This window comes from Centropristis striata, chromosome 1, assembly GCF_030273125.1.
Source record: "Centropristis striata isolate RG_2023a ecotype Rhode Island chromosome 1, C.striata_1.0, whole genome shotgun sequence".
NCBI classification, from domain to species: domain Eukaryota; kingdom Metazoa; phylum Chordata; class Actinopteri; order Perciformes; family Serranidae; genus Centropristis; species Centropristis striata.
In genome coordinates, this window is record NC_081517.1 from 30,447,734 (window position 1) to 30,460,046 (window position 12,313).

The 12,313-nt window shown below is 38.2% G+C and overlaps 1 protein-coding gene across 1 annotated transcript in view; it reads right to left on the reverse strand.

Moving 5' to 3' along the window:
* Positions 1-2,338: 2,338 nt before the first annotated feature.
* The window catches only part of fam184b (family with sequence similarity 184 member B), a 32,478-nt gene continuing 22,503 nt past the window's right edge, over positions 2,339-12,313 (reverse strand). Inside the window, 5 exon segments of the mRNA XM_059336426.1 lie at positions 2,339-2,515; positions 4,135-4,532; positions 7,884-7,991; positions 10,248-10,394; positions 10,458-10,821. Coding sequence (XP_059192409.1) covers positions 2,443-2,515; positions 4,135-4,532; positions 7,884-7,991; positions 10,248-10,394; positions 10,458-10,821 — 1,090 coding nt within the window. The 3' untranslated portion in view covers positions 2,339-2,442.

The following is a 12,313-nucleotide window of genomic DNA, read 5'->3' on the forward strand; positions in this document are numbered from 1 at the left end:
AGTTTTAATAAATTTTAATCTGATTTTAACATCATCTGAAAGCATGTGATAGCGTTTTTTTGCAATTTATATTAGAGCTGAAGTGATTTGTTTCGTCAATTGACAGAAAATTAGATTAAAACTGTTTTGAGAATGGACAAATAATTTATCAACCAAAAGTGTCGAATACTCTCTAGTTGCAGCTTCTCAGATGTCAGGAATTGCTGTTTTTCTTCTTTCTTTTTTTTTTCTCTCAATGCCTCCTGGTGCATGGAGGCACTGCCAGCACGGCTCTATGAGCAGGAGGATTCTGCGTTCTCTGCATATTTTGCCTTTAAAGCATTAAATATTTTAGTTTCCCTGCAACTATTTATTGAGATCAATAAATAAACTCACTATTGATACTGTGGTGTATTAGGCAATTGTGGGCAGTGTTGAAAATCAGTGCACACGATGCTTCATGGGCATTAAAGGGTGAGCAGTATGTTAGCAGCAGTGGTAAAATGTAACTAAGTACATTTACTCAAGTACTTGTACTTGACAAATTTTGACGTACTTGTAATTTACTTGAGTATTTCCATTTTATGTATCTTGATACTTCTACATTTTAGGGGCAAATATTGTACTTCTTTAGCTGACAGTTTTAGTTACTTTTCAGGTTTAACATGAAAAAATATTATTTTTTTCTTTTGCATGTTTATAAATTAAACCACATAAAGGTATAGAAAAATAGCCATATATTGACAACAGTAAAATGCTTACATAAATGCACCAAAAATTATAATCCAATAATATATTTGGAATATATATAACAATTTGAGTGGGGCCATTCTGCATAATGAGTACTTGTACTTTTTTAAGTTTTGAATACAGGTCTTTTACCTTTATTGTTTGTAATTCTGCAGTGTGGGTTTGTAGATTTTTCTGCATTTACTGCAGTCAGAGGCATTAATTTAAATCCAGTGACAGATGAGACAACGGTCTCTGTTTGAACAAACATCACTATGAAGTGTAGTGGTAGCAAATCATCTGATGTCAAAATCATGTCAGAGAAGAGATGTTTTGTTTTGAAACAAAATTTTGAACTGAGCCATGTTGGTTTTGAAAAAGCTGACTCTTCAGAATGAAACAGATCACTTTTCAGACGCAAGTTACTGAAGTAAACGATCTGAAAACTTCTTCCACCACTGGTCAGCAGTTACTGGTATTGGTTTATACTGCAGGGATCGACAACAAAGATTATCCCATTGCCAAGGCCAAGTAAAATGCCACGTCTGGCTTATACATTTAGCAACTCCCTTTGGGAAATGTTAAAAAAAACACTTTAATTTCCGGAGCTGATCCTGGAAGTAGTTAAAGAGGCAGCCATCTCGCTTTCTCGTCCCTGTTGAGATCGGCACATGAGCAGTAACGATTGAATACTTGTATAAATAAAACCCTTTGTATAGGGGCAAGTAAAAATTGGCTTTGGGAAATTAGATTATTGATCAACTTGCTCAACTGCACAAGTAAAAAACAACTGGCACTGAACTCTGACAGTGTATGTTGGCCAATAAGAAAGATCTGACTTGGTTGATTTGACATAATTGGAATTTAAACTCTCGGTGTAATGGTAATTTATTATTATTTACCTGCCTTTTGCATCAATGTGATGGAGAACTTTGATTGGTCAGGTGTTTCATTCGATTATTAAGCCAAAAACAAACATTTCCAACTGATTATTTCATTGTTTTTTCAAGAAAATTGACCATGCAATATAAAATGACTCATACTGTGACAGAGGGTTGTTTGCCTATCACTCGTCTCACACAGGTAGTCCACCTTTCATTTCATAGCTGTGTAATCCTCTTTCCTTCATTACACCAGTGTACAAAGAAGAAGCACTTACAAAAACAAAATATTTTATTCAATTTGTTCATTAAGATTATCATACATTTTTGCATTGAAACAAGCTTCATTTTGGTATGGTGAGTCGTGTGTGTCCGTTTTGACGAGGATCTTGATTGAATACGTCGAATGCGTCCATACTCAAAGAGACACTTGGTTGTTGACTTTTAAGAAATTTACATTTGCCTGGAATAATGGTGTGATGAGATTTAGCGCAAAGTTTGCATTTTCTTTTAAAAAAGGAAGACTGCTTTAAAAAAAGATATGGAGACATTCCAAACTATACAAACAAGATCCGGCAGGCCAATGTTCTGAGAAGAGGTCAGGCATGTTTGAGAAGCACTTTTTGGTTGAGCTTTGAGGCAATGTTTGAGATGGCCTTGCTGGTGATGAGCCCATATGTCTGTTGGGGTGTGTGTGTGTGTGTGTGTGTGTGTGTGTGTGTAGTGTGTGTGTGTGTGTGTGTGTGTGTGTGTAGTGTGTGAAGGAAGCAAACAGATGTGTATAAGAAGCAATGAACTGTATATGAGGAGATGTACTTGCAGCTGCTGTGTGTGTGTTTATGTGTTTTTGTGCTCAGAAGGAGAAGTATTTGGTGAACCACTCCTGTTTTAGCCCCTCTGTCCCTCTCTGCTCCAGATATGGGCCCCTACAAAACACAAGAAACATATTCATAGACTTTTTAAAATCATAATTAATAAGATCATTCTGCTTATTTAAAACTAGCACAAAAAAGGGTGATTATTGTGAGGTGATGACCTGCGGCTAGAAAACAACAACTGGAAGCTGCACAGTCATCCTCATTTACACTGTCGCCCATAAAGTTGGAATTTTGTTTTCAGACACAATCCTCTGTTAATTGTGGTTGCATTTTCATTGTGATATGTTTGGAAGAGATTGATTAATAAAGATTTTAATTTCTTTATCTGTCAAGAATAAATCACATTGTCACAATCATTTCATGGAAAGAGGTAAAAAAAACAACATTTTATTGCAACTCTCGTGTATGTGTTTCAAATATGGCCTGTGAACTTGAGAAGCCAATCATAGGAAAGGCCAAAAACATTTAAATTACCAGTAATCTGTGTATGTATATACTGTGTGTATGCATGTCTATTAAAATATCTTATAGTAACTGAGAAAAAAGTATTTAAATTACAGTTACTAATCAAAATGTTGGTTATTACAAAGGGGTTACATCACAATATATTATTTTCTATAAGAAGTTTATATGTTGATTATAACCTCCATTCTGTTGTTTTGCATGTTTTTTGCCGTGCCTTCTTTTGGCCCATTTCAGAACACAATGGCTCAGTAAATAGTAAAGTCAGAATAGCTTAAAAGGAGCTGTCTCTACATTCATTCATTTGGCAGTATGCCATTAAATTTTGAGTGTTGTTTTTGACTTGTTCTCTTGTTTGCAACGCCTCTCATCTGCCAGTTAAATCAATGTGCATTGCTCTAAGCAACCTAACAGTGCAGGCCAACTGTATGGGTATCCCAGCATGCTTTGTGAGGCGTATTTTCCTGTCAATCAATCATGACTGCAACAAGCAGACCACGCCAAAGCAGTGGTGGAATGTTACTGAGTACATTTACTCAAGTACTGTACTTAAGTACAATTTTGAGGTACTTGTACTTCACTTGAGTATTTCTATTTTCTGTTACTTTGTACTTCTACTCCACTACATTGAGGCAAATATTGTACTTTTTAGTCCACTACATTTAGCTGCCAGCTTTAGTTACTTTTTGGGTAGAATTTAAGAATTAACATGAAAAACATGATAAATGTAAAGTGATCAGACATTTGTTTTTAAATGATAGCTCACAACAGTATGTTAGGTAGTTAAAATACAAAATTAAAACACTGCTTATACTAATACTATGTGCTGATGTTTCAATGAATTACAGAACATAAACATTTACAAAGATGTTTTTCTTTCTCACTCAACGTGATCTAAGATAAAACATTTGTGTGCAATTGTTGGACTATCGTCTCTGTTCCCTTCATTGTGTAGATGATTCAGAAGCCATATGAACAAAAAACTAATGAAAACAGTTACTTATTACACTTTTCAAAGGATATCGAGTAACCAGTTACCTTTTACATTTCAAAAGTAATCTTCCAAAACATGTGCAGCCTGTTCCTCTGAAGAGGGCAGTTTGTAGAAATGTCCATCTTTCACTGGAGCTACGAGTGAGCATCTTTCCTTTTCCCTAATGTTTTATCTCAGTAACATCACAGTGGAGATATTAAAATGTTCGTACCTGATTGATTGGGCCTGCAGGTGTGCATGTGGCTCGTGGCAGGAGGGCGACACGTAGCGGATGCCCGTCTGCGGTGAGGGGCAGACGGGGAGCGGGGCGGTGGGCGCCGGGGTGGGAGGGATGCAGGAGGTCCGGGATCTGGTGGAGCGAGGGACGGAGGGGGAGGAATGTTGGCTCAGGGAGAGGGAGGTGTGCTTGTGTGGAAGAGAGGAGGTGGAGTAGTGGGGGGAGGTGTGAGGATGGGTGGTGGACTGGTGGGGGAGAGTCGAGGAGGAGTGCTGATGGACGGAGGAGGAGGAGGAAGACGATGAGGAGGAGGGAGGGATGAAGATGCTCCTGTCGTAAGTACCGGTGCTGGGGATGCTGGTGGCACGAGGAGGAGTCTCCACATGCTTCCTCTGTGGGGAGAACAGATCCACATGCAGGTTATAAAGTACATTCAAAATTTAGGTTAATAGGCCATAACTCAAGTTGTCTTTGAGAAATCCTGATGAAAGTCAGTGGAGACATCCTGGATAATGTCCCGGTCATACACACCAAGTTTCACTCACATCCAGTAAAGGGGAGCCGAATGATGTCATCCTGAGAGTATACAGTCATGGAAAAAAATATTAGACCAACCTTGTTTTCTTCATTTTATTGTTCATTTTAATGTCTGGTACAACTAAAGGTACATTTGTTTGGACAAATATAATGATAACAACAAAAATAGCTCATAAGAGTTTAATTTAAGAGCTGATATCTAGCCATGTTTCATGGTTTTCTTGATAATGATTTTGGTTATAATCATGAAACCCATGGAAAATGACTATAAGTGGGTGTTTTAGTTGTTTTTTTTTGTTTCCTTTAACCCAATCATGTTTTTGCTATTCACAAATACAGTCATGCTGCTGAGGAGAATATGATGATGCTTATGCTGAATACAACCTCAACTGGATGTGAGCTGCAATCTTAAACTGTGTGCATGTGACATCAATCTGCTGCTGTGTCCTTTTCAATCATGCTCCTTCCTGATAGGAGCCAACAATTGGAAGAACCAAACTGTTTGTACAGTGCCTAGCATGAGGTAAAATAAGATTATTGCTTGTTATAAATATTAATTATGAATATTTTTGTGTTATTGTCTAACTTTACACATCGCTGAAGTTTGTCTCTAATAATGTGCGTTAACAAATTTAGTGACTGCTCAGCTTTGTGAAGTCTGAAACCAGGTTGTTGCCGCTTGCAGCAACAAGCTACTTCCTTCTGTCGACCAAGAAAGGGTTTGCTGATTGCTACTATATTCTTTATTTGTCTTCTTGTATCAATTCCATAACCCTAACCCTAAAGGCAACATCATACAAGATGTAATTGTTCTGAAACATGCTTTTAGTAACTACTGTGTGAATGCAGTTAATTTAATCTGCCTTGTAGAACCTGATAATGTAATAAATTCCCATTAATGTAATAACCCTGTTAATGTAATAAAAATCTGCACTTGAGTCCAGTGAAAATGTAATAAAACCTGATAATGTAATAACTTCCCAATAATGTAATAAAGTGCATTTCCCAATAATGTAATACACTTATATAGTGTATTACATAAACCTCCCATTAATGTAATAAAGTATTACATTAATGGGAGGTTATTACATTATCAGGTTCTACATGCCTCTTTGCCTTTGTGTATGTGATACATTTGATTCCATATGGAGCATTTCAGCCACTCAGTGGAAAAGTGGAAAGTCATACGAATTAAATCGATAAAAATTTAATCAAAAATGTAATTGAAACATAACCCATAAAATCCAAAGTATAATGGAATCATAGATTTGGAGAATCGTGACACCCCTACTGTCAAACAATCCCCTTGTGTGTGCTGTAAAAATGTTTGTTCTTGCCTTCTTTGGTAGGAGCAGCAGCTACGGTCAGCCTGAATTCATATCAGTCACAACATTATTCTTGAGAACTATCAAAACCGTCAGAAACTTTTGAAGAGACTCCTGCAGGATAATGGACCATATGCTCACTTTCTTCTGCCAAAACCTGGTTACATAAACAACCTTAAATCAGCCTTATTTGGAATATTCACTGAAACAGTCAGTGAACATGCTAATATTCCTACAGTTTTACCAGCACAGATGGCCTGTGATCATTTATCCGTAACTGACACTTAAATTAATGTAGGCAAGTTAATCCACACTGGATCCTGTGCTCAGATGCAGCCTGAAATTATGATACATGTGGCAGAGATGCTTTTTGTTTTTGACGTGAGAATCTTTCTCAGTGTGGCTCAGATACACTGTATGCACTCAGCGGTCACTACATTAGGTACACCTTGGCTGTACCGGGTTGGACCCCCTTTTCCTTTCAGAACTGCCTTAATTCTTCATGGCATAGATTCAACAAGGTGCTGGAAACATTCCTCAGAGATTTTGCTCCATACTGACATGCTGGCATCACACATCCATGATGCCAACCTCCTGTTCCACCACACTCCAAAGGTGCTCTGTTGGATTGAGATCTGGTGACTGTGGAGGCCATTGGAGTACAATGAACTCATTGTCATGTTCAAAAAACCAGTTTGAGATGACTTGAGCTTTGTGTCATCATTCTCCTGGGAGTAGACACCAAAAGATGTTAAACTGTGCTCAATAAAGGATGGACATGGTCAGCAGCAATACTCAGGAATGCTGTGGTGTTTAAACTATGCTCAGGGGCCACAAAGTGTGCCAAGAAACTATCAACACACCATTACACCACCACCAGCTTGAACTGTTGATACAAGGCCAGATGGATCATGCTTTCATGTTGTTTACGCCAAATGCTGACCCGACCATCATATGTCGCAGCATAAATCGTGACTCATCAGACCAGGCAACCTATTGCCATCTTCTATTGTCAAATTTTGGCGAGCCTGTGCAAATTGTAGCCTCAGTTTCCCCTCTTAGCTTACAGGAGTTGCACCCGGTGAGGTCTTCTGCTGCTGGAGCCCATCTGGATGTGTTGTGTGTTCAGAGATGCTCTTCTGCATACCTTGGTTGGAACGAGTGGTTATTTGAGTTACTGTTGCCTTTCTATCATCTCGAACCAGTCTGGCCATTCACCTCTGACCTCTGGCATCAACAAGGCATGTTAGTCCAGAGAACTGTCGCTCACTGGATATTCTCCTAGAGATGGTTGTAGGTGAAAATCCCAGTAGATCAGCAGTTTCTGAAATACTCAGACCAACAACCATGCCACGTTCAAAGTTACTTAACTCACTTTTCTTCTCTGTTCTGATGCTTAGTTTGAAATTCAGCAGGTCGTCTTCACCATGTCTATATGCCTATATGCATTAAGTTGCTGCCATGTGATTGACTGATTAGATATTTGCATTAACAAGCAGTCAAACAGGTGTACCTAATGTAGTGGCCAGTAAGTGTATATGTCTATATATATTTGGGTTTTTTAAAAGTATTTTAAGGTCAAAAGTCAAACATACGATTAAAGATTACATTAAATCTATTTTAAAGGAACCAAATATTCACTCTTGAAAAATCAAACAAGACTGCATCTTTCATATTATTATTTTTTTATCTGTATTTAATTAGGACTAATAAATAAATGCAGTGTGAAGGGCACAGTACGACAGAGTGACAGACCGGCGATCTGTCAAGTGAGAAGTGTGTCAGCGAGAAGTTGGCCTCGGCCCAGTGAGCACTTCTGGCTGGAAGGAAGCTCTTTTTGATGAATACATTATGTGCACGGGCAGAAACGGGCAGACTCACCCTCATGGTTGGCGTGACGCTCCCGGGGCGGGACTTGCTGTCACGAAGCCTGAGGGTGCTGTTGTCCCCGGCAACAGGAGGGTGGAGCTGCAGCTGATGCCTCTCCTCCTGCAGGGAAGGAGGACGAGGAAGGACTTTCATTGGCCTCATTCACAGTTGGTGTTTTTGTTGTTGTTGTTGTTGTTGTATTAGAGTTGTGTCTGGAGGGTGTACTTGTTTGCTGCTCTGCCTCATGCCACACAGATGGTAGACATGGCACTCTGGCAGAGGACACTTTGAAAAATGTTCTCCTACGCATATATGATGATTAATGAAAATGCTGCTCCGGTTTGATTTGTTTTGAGCAATTAAAATGCCTCAGTTTCCTGATCACTACACTGTTAGCTGGTGCCAAGAACATCTCAAATTCCACCTGTCTCGTAATTTTACACAATTTTTCCTACTTTATATTGCAGGAGTTTTTATTGCCAGCTTAGCAGGGATCAACATCTTTATTTGATCTCAACTCAAAGTCCACTCACTCAAACTGGGGCTTTTGGCCATTACACGCAGTTCTGAACTGGCTCCAATTTTCTTCAAATATATATATTTTTTGCATTTGGGCAACAGTACAAACTGAACAAGACAGAATGACAACATGTGGGAGAGAGGGGTTCAACAACAAAGTTCCCTGAAGTACATTTACTCAAGTACTGTACTTAAGTACAATGTTGGGATACTTGAGTATTTCCACATATGTAAATTTATACTTCTACTTCATTACATTTTAGGGGCAAATATTGTACTTTTTACTCTACTACATTTAGCTGCCAGCTTTAGTTACTTTACAGGTCGATATTTAACAATAAAAAAAGATCAATTTAAAATGATTACACATGTTTATAAATTCAACCACTTAAAAGTCCAGCCCTGCCCATTGAAAAATACTCTTACACTTGAAGTCAGAGATTCCCCCACCATCCACCTCCTGGTTGCAAGATATCCTATCCTTTCTAAATTTGGAAAAAATCAAGTTTACGATCAGGGGATCTGTTGATAAGTTTTACACTCACTGGCAACCACTCATCTCTTACTTTGGCAGACTGCAGTCTCTATCCCCTGACTAAACTGATTGTAACCCATTCTAAACAACATGCCTCCCTTTTTTGTATACTGAAACTTATTTCCCTCTCTCACTTTGTCATATATATATATATATATATATATATTTATTTATTTTTTACTGGTATTTGTGTTGTTTTATTTATTATTGGTCTTAATTTATTTACTTTTGTTTCTCCATTATCTTATTGTATTACCTAATGTCTAATGACTGTCCTTTTTAAAAAAAAACATTATGTAATTTATGTATTAATGGGGGTTCAAGACAGGGGTAGATGGGAGGATAAAGGGCAGTTAGAATACTGTAAACTACAAAAATGTCTGTATATCCATAACTGTACATCGTCCATTGTTATGACAATAGCAAAGTATTGTTAAGAAAAGAAGAAGTGCAGCCCTACCTGGACAACAGTAAAATGCTGCTTACATAAATGAATCAATAATTATCTGAATCTGAGTGGGGCCAGTCTACATAACAAGTCGTTTTACTACACACAAGTACATTTTGATACTGATACACATGTACCTGGTAGGAGGCCCCGGACGTTGTGTCTGAGGAGAGGGACACCTGGAACACTTTGCTTATCCTGCTGGCCCCGCGACCCGGCCCCACATAAGCGGATGAAAATTAATGAATGGATGGACTTTTGTATTCTACTTCAGTAAGTTTTGAATACAGGACTTTTACTTGTAGTGGAGTAATTTCATAGTGTGGTATTAATACTTTTACTGAAGTAAGTGATCTGAATTCTTCATCCGCCACTCCTCATGCATTAGAAGTCTTAGAAGTCCGGGTCAATTTAATTGAAACTGGGCAAACTAAATATGCTAATGAGCACAGGGCGATATGATCAAAAGTTGCATAAAAAGTGAGTAGGTGGACCTTGAGTTGAGATCAAAAACGTATTTTTCCCGAATGAAAGAATGAACTGCCAAACTCAAATATTATTAGAGTTTGTAGGCATCTTCAGAGGCATTAAGCAAGAAATTGTTGTAATATGTTTATTTTTAACCAAATCATGAAAACTGAGAAACATGCTGTGGTTTATATAATGTTGGGACTGTTATACTGCTGCTGGCACAAACACATTTCTGTTAGCAGCCTGTTTATCTGGTCATGGACAGTCACAGTGCATGACTGAAAGGATAATTCTGGCTTTATTCTATATATATATTTTACTGTCAACAAATTAAAAAAAAAACCTACTGCTCCTTGTAGAGGTCTGTGTGTGTGTGTGTGTGTATGTGTGTGTGTGGTCTCACCACTAATCGTTTAATGAGCTGGTCTCTCTCTGTCAGTCTCTCCTGAAGTCTGCCCAGATGCAGGTCGTCACACCGCGGCTCCCTCCTCCTGCACCGCTCCTCCCGCTCACGCAGTCTGCAGTTAAATCATATACACAAACACACAGACTTTTCTCACATACCCGTCCTTATTTTTAAGACTCTGTGCGTCTCCACACGTCTGTCCTCTACTCACTCGTTCTCCAAGGCCACGATTCGAGCCTGCAGGTGCGTCTGTGCACTGCTGTATTCAGACACCAAACTCTGCATCTCCTTCTTGTGCTCCCTCCTGATCTCCTCCACCTCCTCTCTCATCTTCTCCTCCTCCCGTTCCTTCTTCTTCTCCTCGTCCAGCTCCTCTTCTTTCACGTCCTCCTCTTTCCTCTCCTCCCAGTGTTTCTGCGACTCCTCCAGTTTCTCCATCTCCACCCTTAGTTTCTCTACCTCCTCCTTCAGACGTTGTGCTTCTTCTTCCAGCTGGGCATCTCTCTTCTTCCGTAAATCTAATATTTCCTCTTCTTTTTTCTCTTCAACGTTAGGATTCTCCTGTACGGTCCTGATAAAGGACAGCAGAAAGAAAAGAAGGATTGAAATAATGGAAGTGGCCCATTTAATACAATAAAACAATTAAAATAAGAGAGATCTTGAAAATGGCTGAATCATCACTGATTGAAATACCACTGCTAATGTGGCCCACTTTCTACTGCCCTCACTGCCTTCTTGTCTGAATGAAAACTAGTATATAGACTACAGAACTCATATATAGATATGAGTTCTGTAGTCTATATACTAGTTTTCATTCAGACAAGAAAGTAATTAAGCTCAATAATAAACAAATAAACACAAAAGAAGTGCATATGTTCAGTTTATTCTTGACATAAACTGCAGTGAACCTGTATACTAATTTTAACCTCGATATGCACAACCTTATAGACATTTTAACAGATAAAAACACAATTTCTTCTGTGGGAAATTATCCTTAATCTTATGTCAATAAATGTGCATGTAGAAAGTGGCCAATTCACATGGAATATATCTACATTTTAAGGAGTTTGCTTTCTTGTCGAGTGTCGATTCCTCCCTTGTGATTGTATAAACTAAATATGAAGCTACAGCCAGGACATGTTTAATCAATTTCTCATAAAGACTTTAAGTGGGTGGAGACAGTTGGTACTTATGTTTTTATTTGTACCCTGAAACCAGTGGTGGAATGTAACTAGGGACATGTACCTAAGTACTGTACTTCAATACAATTTTTTATGTGTGTTTTACTTGAGTATTTGCATTTTATGTAACTTTACACTTTCTCCACTTCATTTTGAGACACATATTGCACTTTTTACTCCACTACATTTAGCTTAAGTTTCTCCTCAGGTCGAGATTTAACATAAAAACCTTATTAATTTAAAGTGATTACACTTTTTTTTTTCTTTCTTAAATTAAACCTCAAAACAGTATATTGAGTAGTTAAAATTAGCCATACCTTAAGAAAATTAAAACACTGCTTCCATGAATGCATCAATAATAATAATAATAATCCAATAATTTACTTGGAACTAATTTCATATTTCATATTAATACTTTTACTTAAGTAAGAGATCTGAATACCTTTTCAGCGACTGTCTGAAACTAAGAATGATAGTTTATCCTTGAGCAAGATACTGAACCCCAAATTGTTCCCGATGCTGCTTTCATCGGTGTGTGAATGAATTCCCAATGGTGGCAGGTGGAACCAGTGTGCCCTGGTAGCCTCGGCCACCAGTATGACTGTGTGTATGAATGGGTTAATGAGCGTAGTGTGTAGTGTGAAGCGCTTTGGATAAAAGCGCTATATAAGTGCACCACATTTGCCATTTTTACCATTCACCACTGTTTAAAAGGCTTTCAGAATTTCATAACATTATCTTTGAATAAGTGCAGTCCATTTACCATTTATGATAGTGTTCGTTTGCTTAGAATGACTCACCTATATCTGCATAGAAAGCGGGACCCCCCGCCACATACAGTGAAGTACAGTAGTTCAGAATGGACAAACATTTTGCGTATTT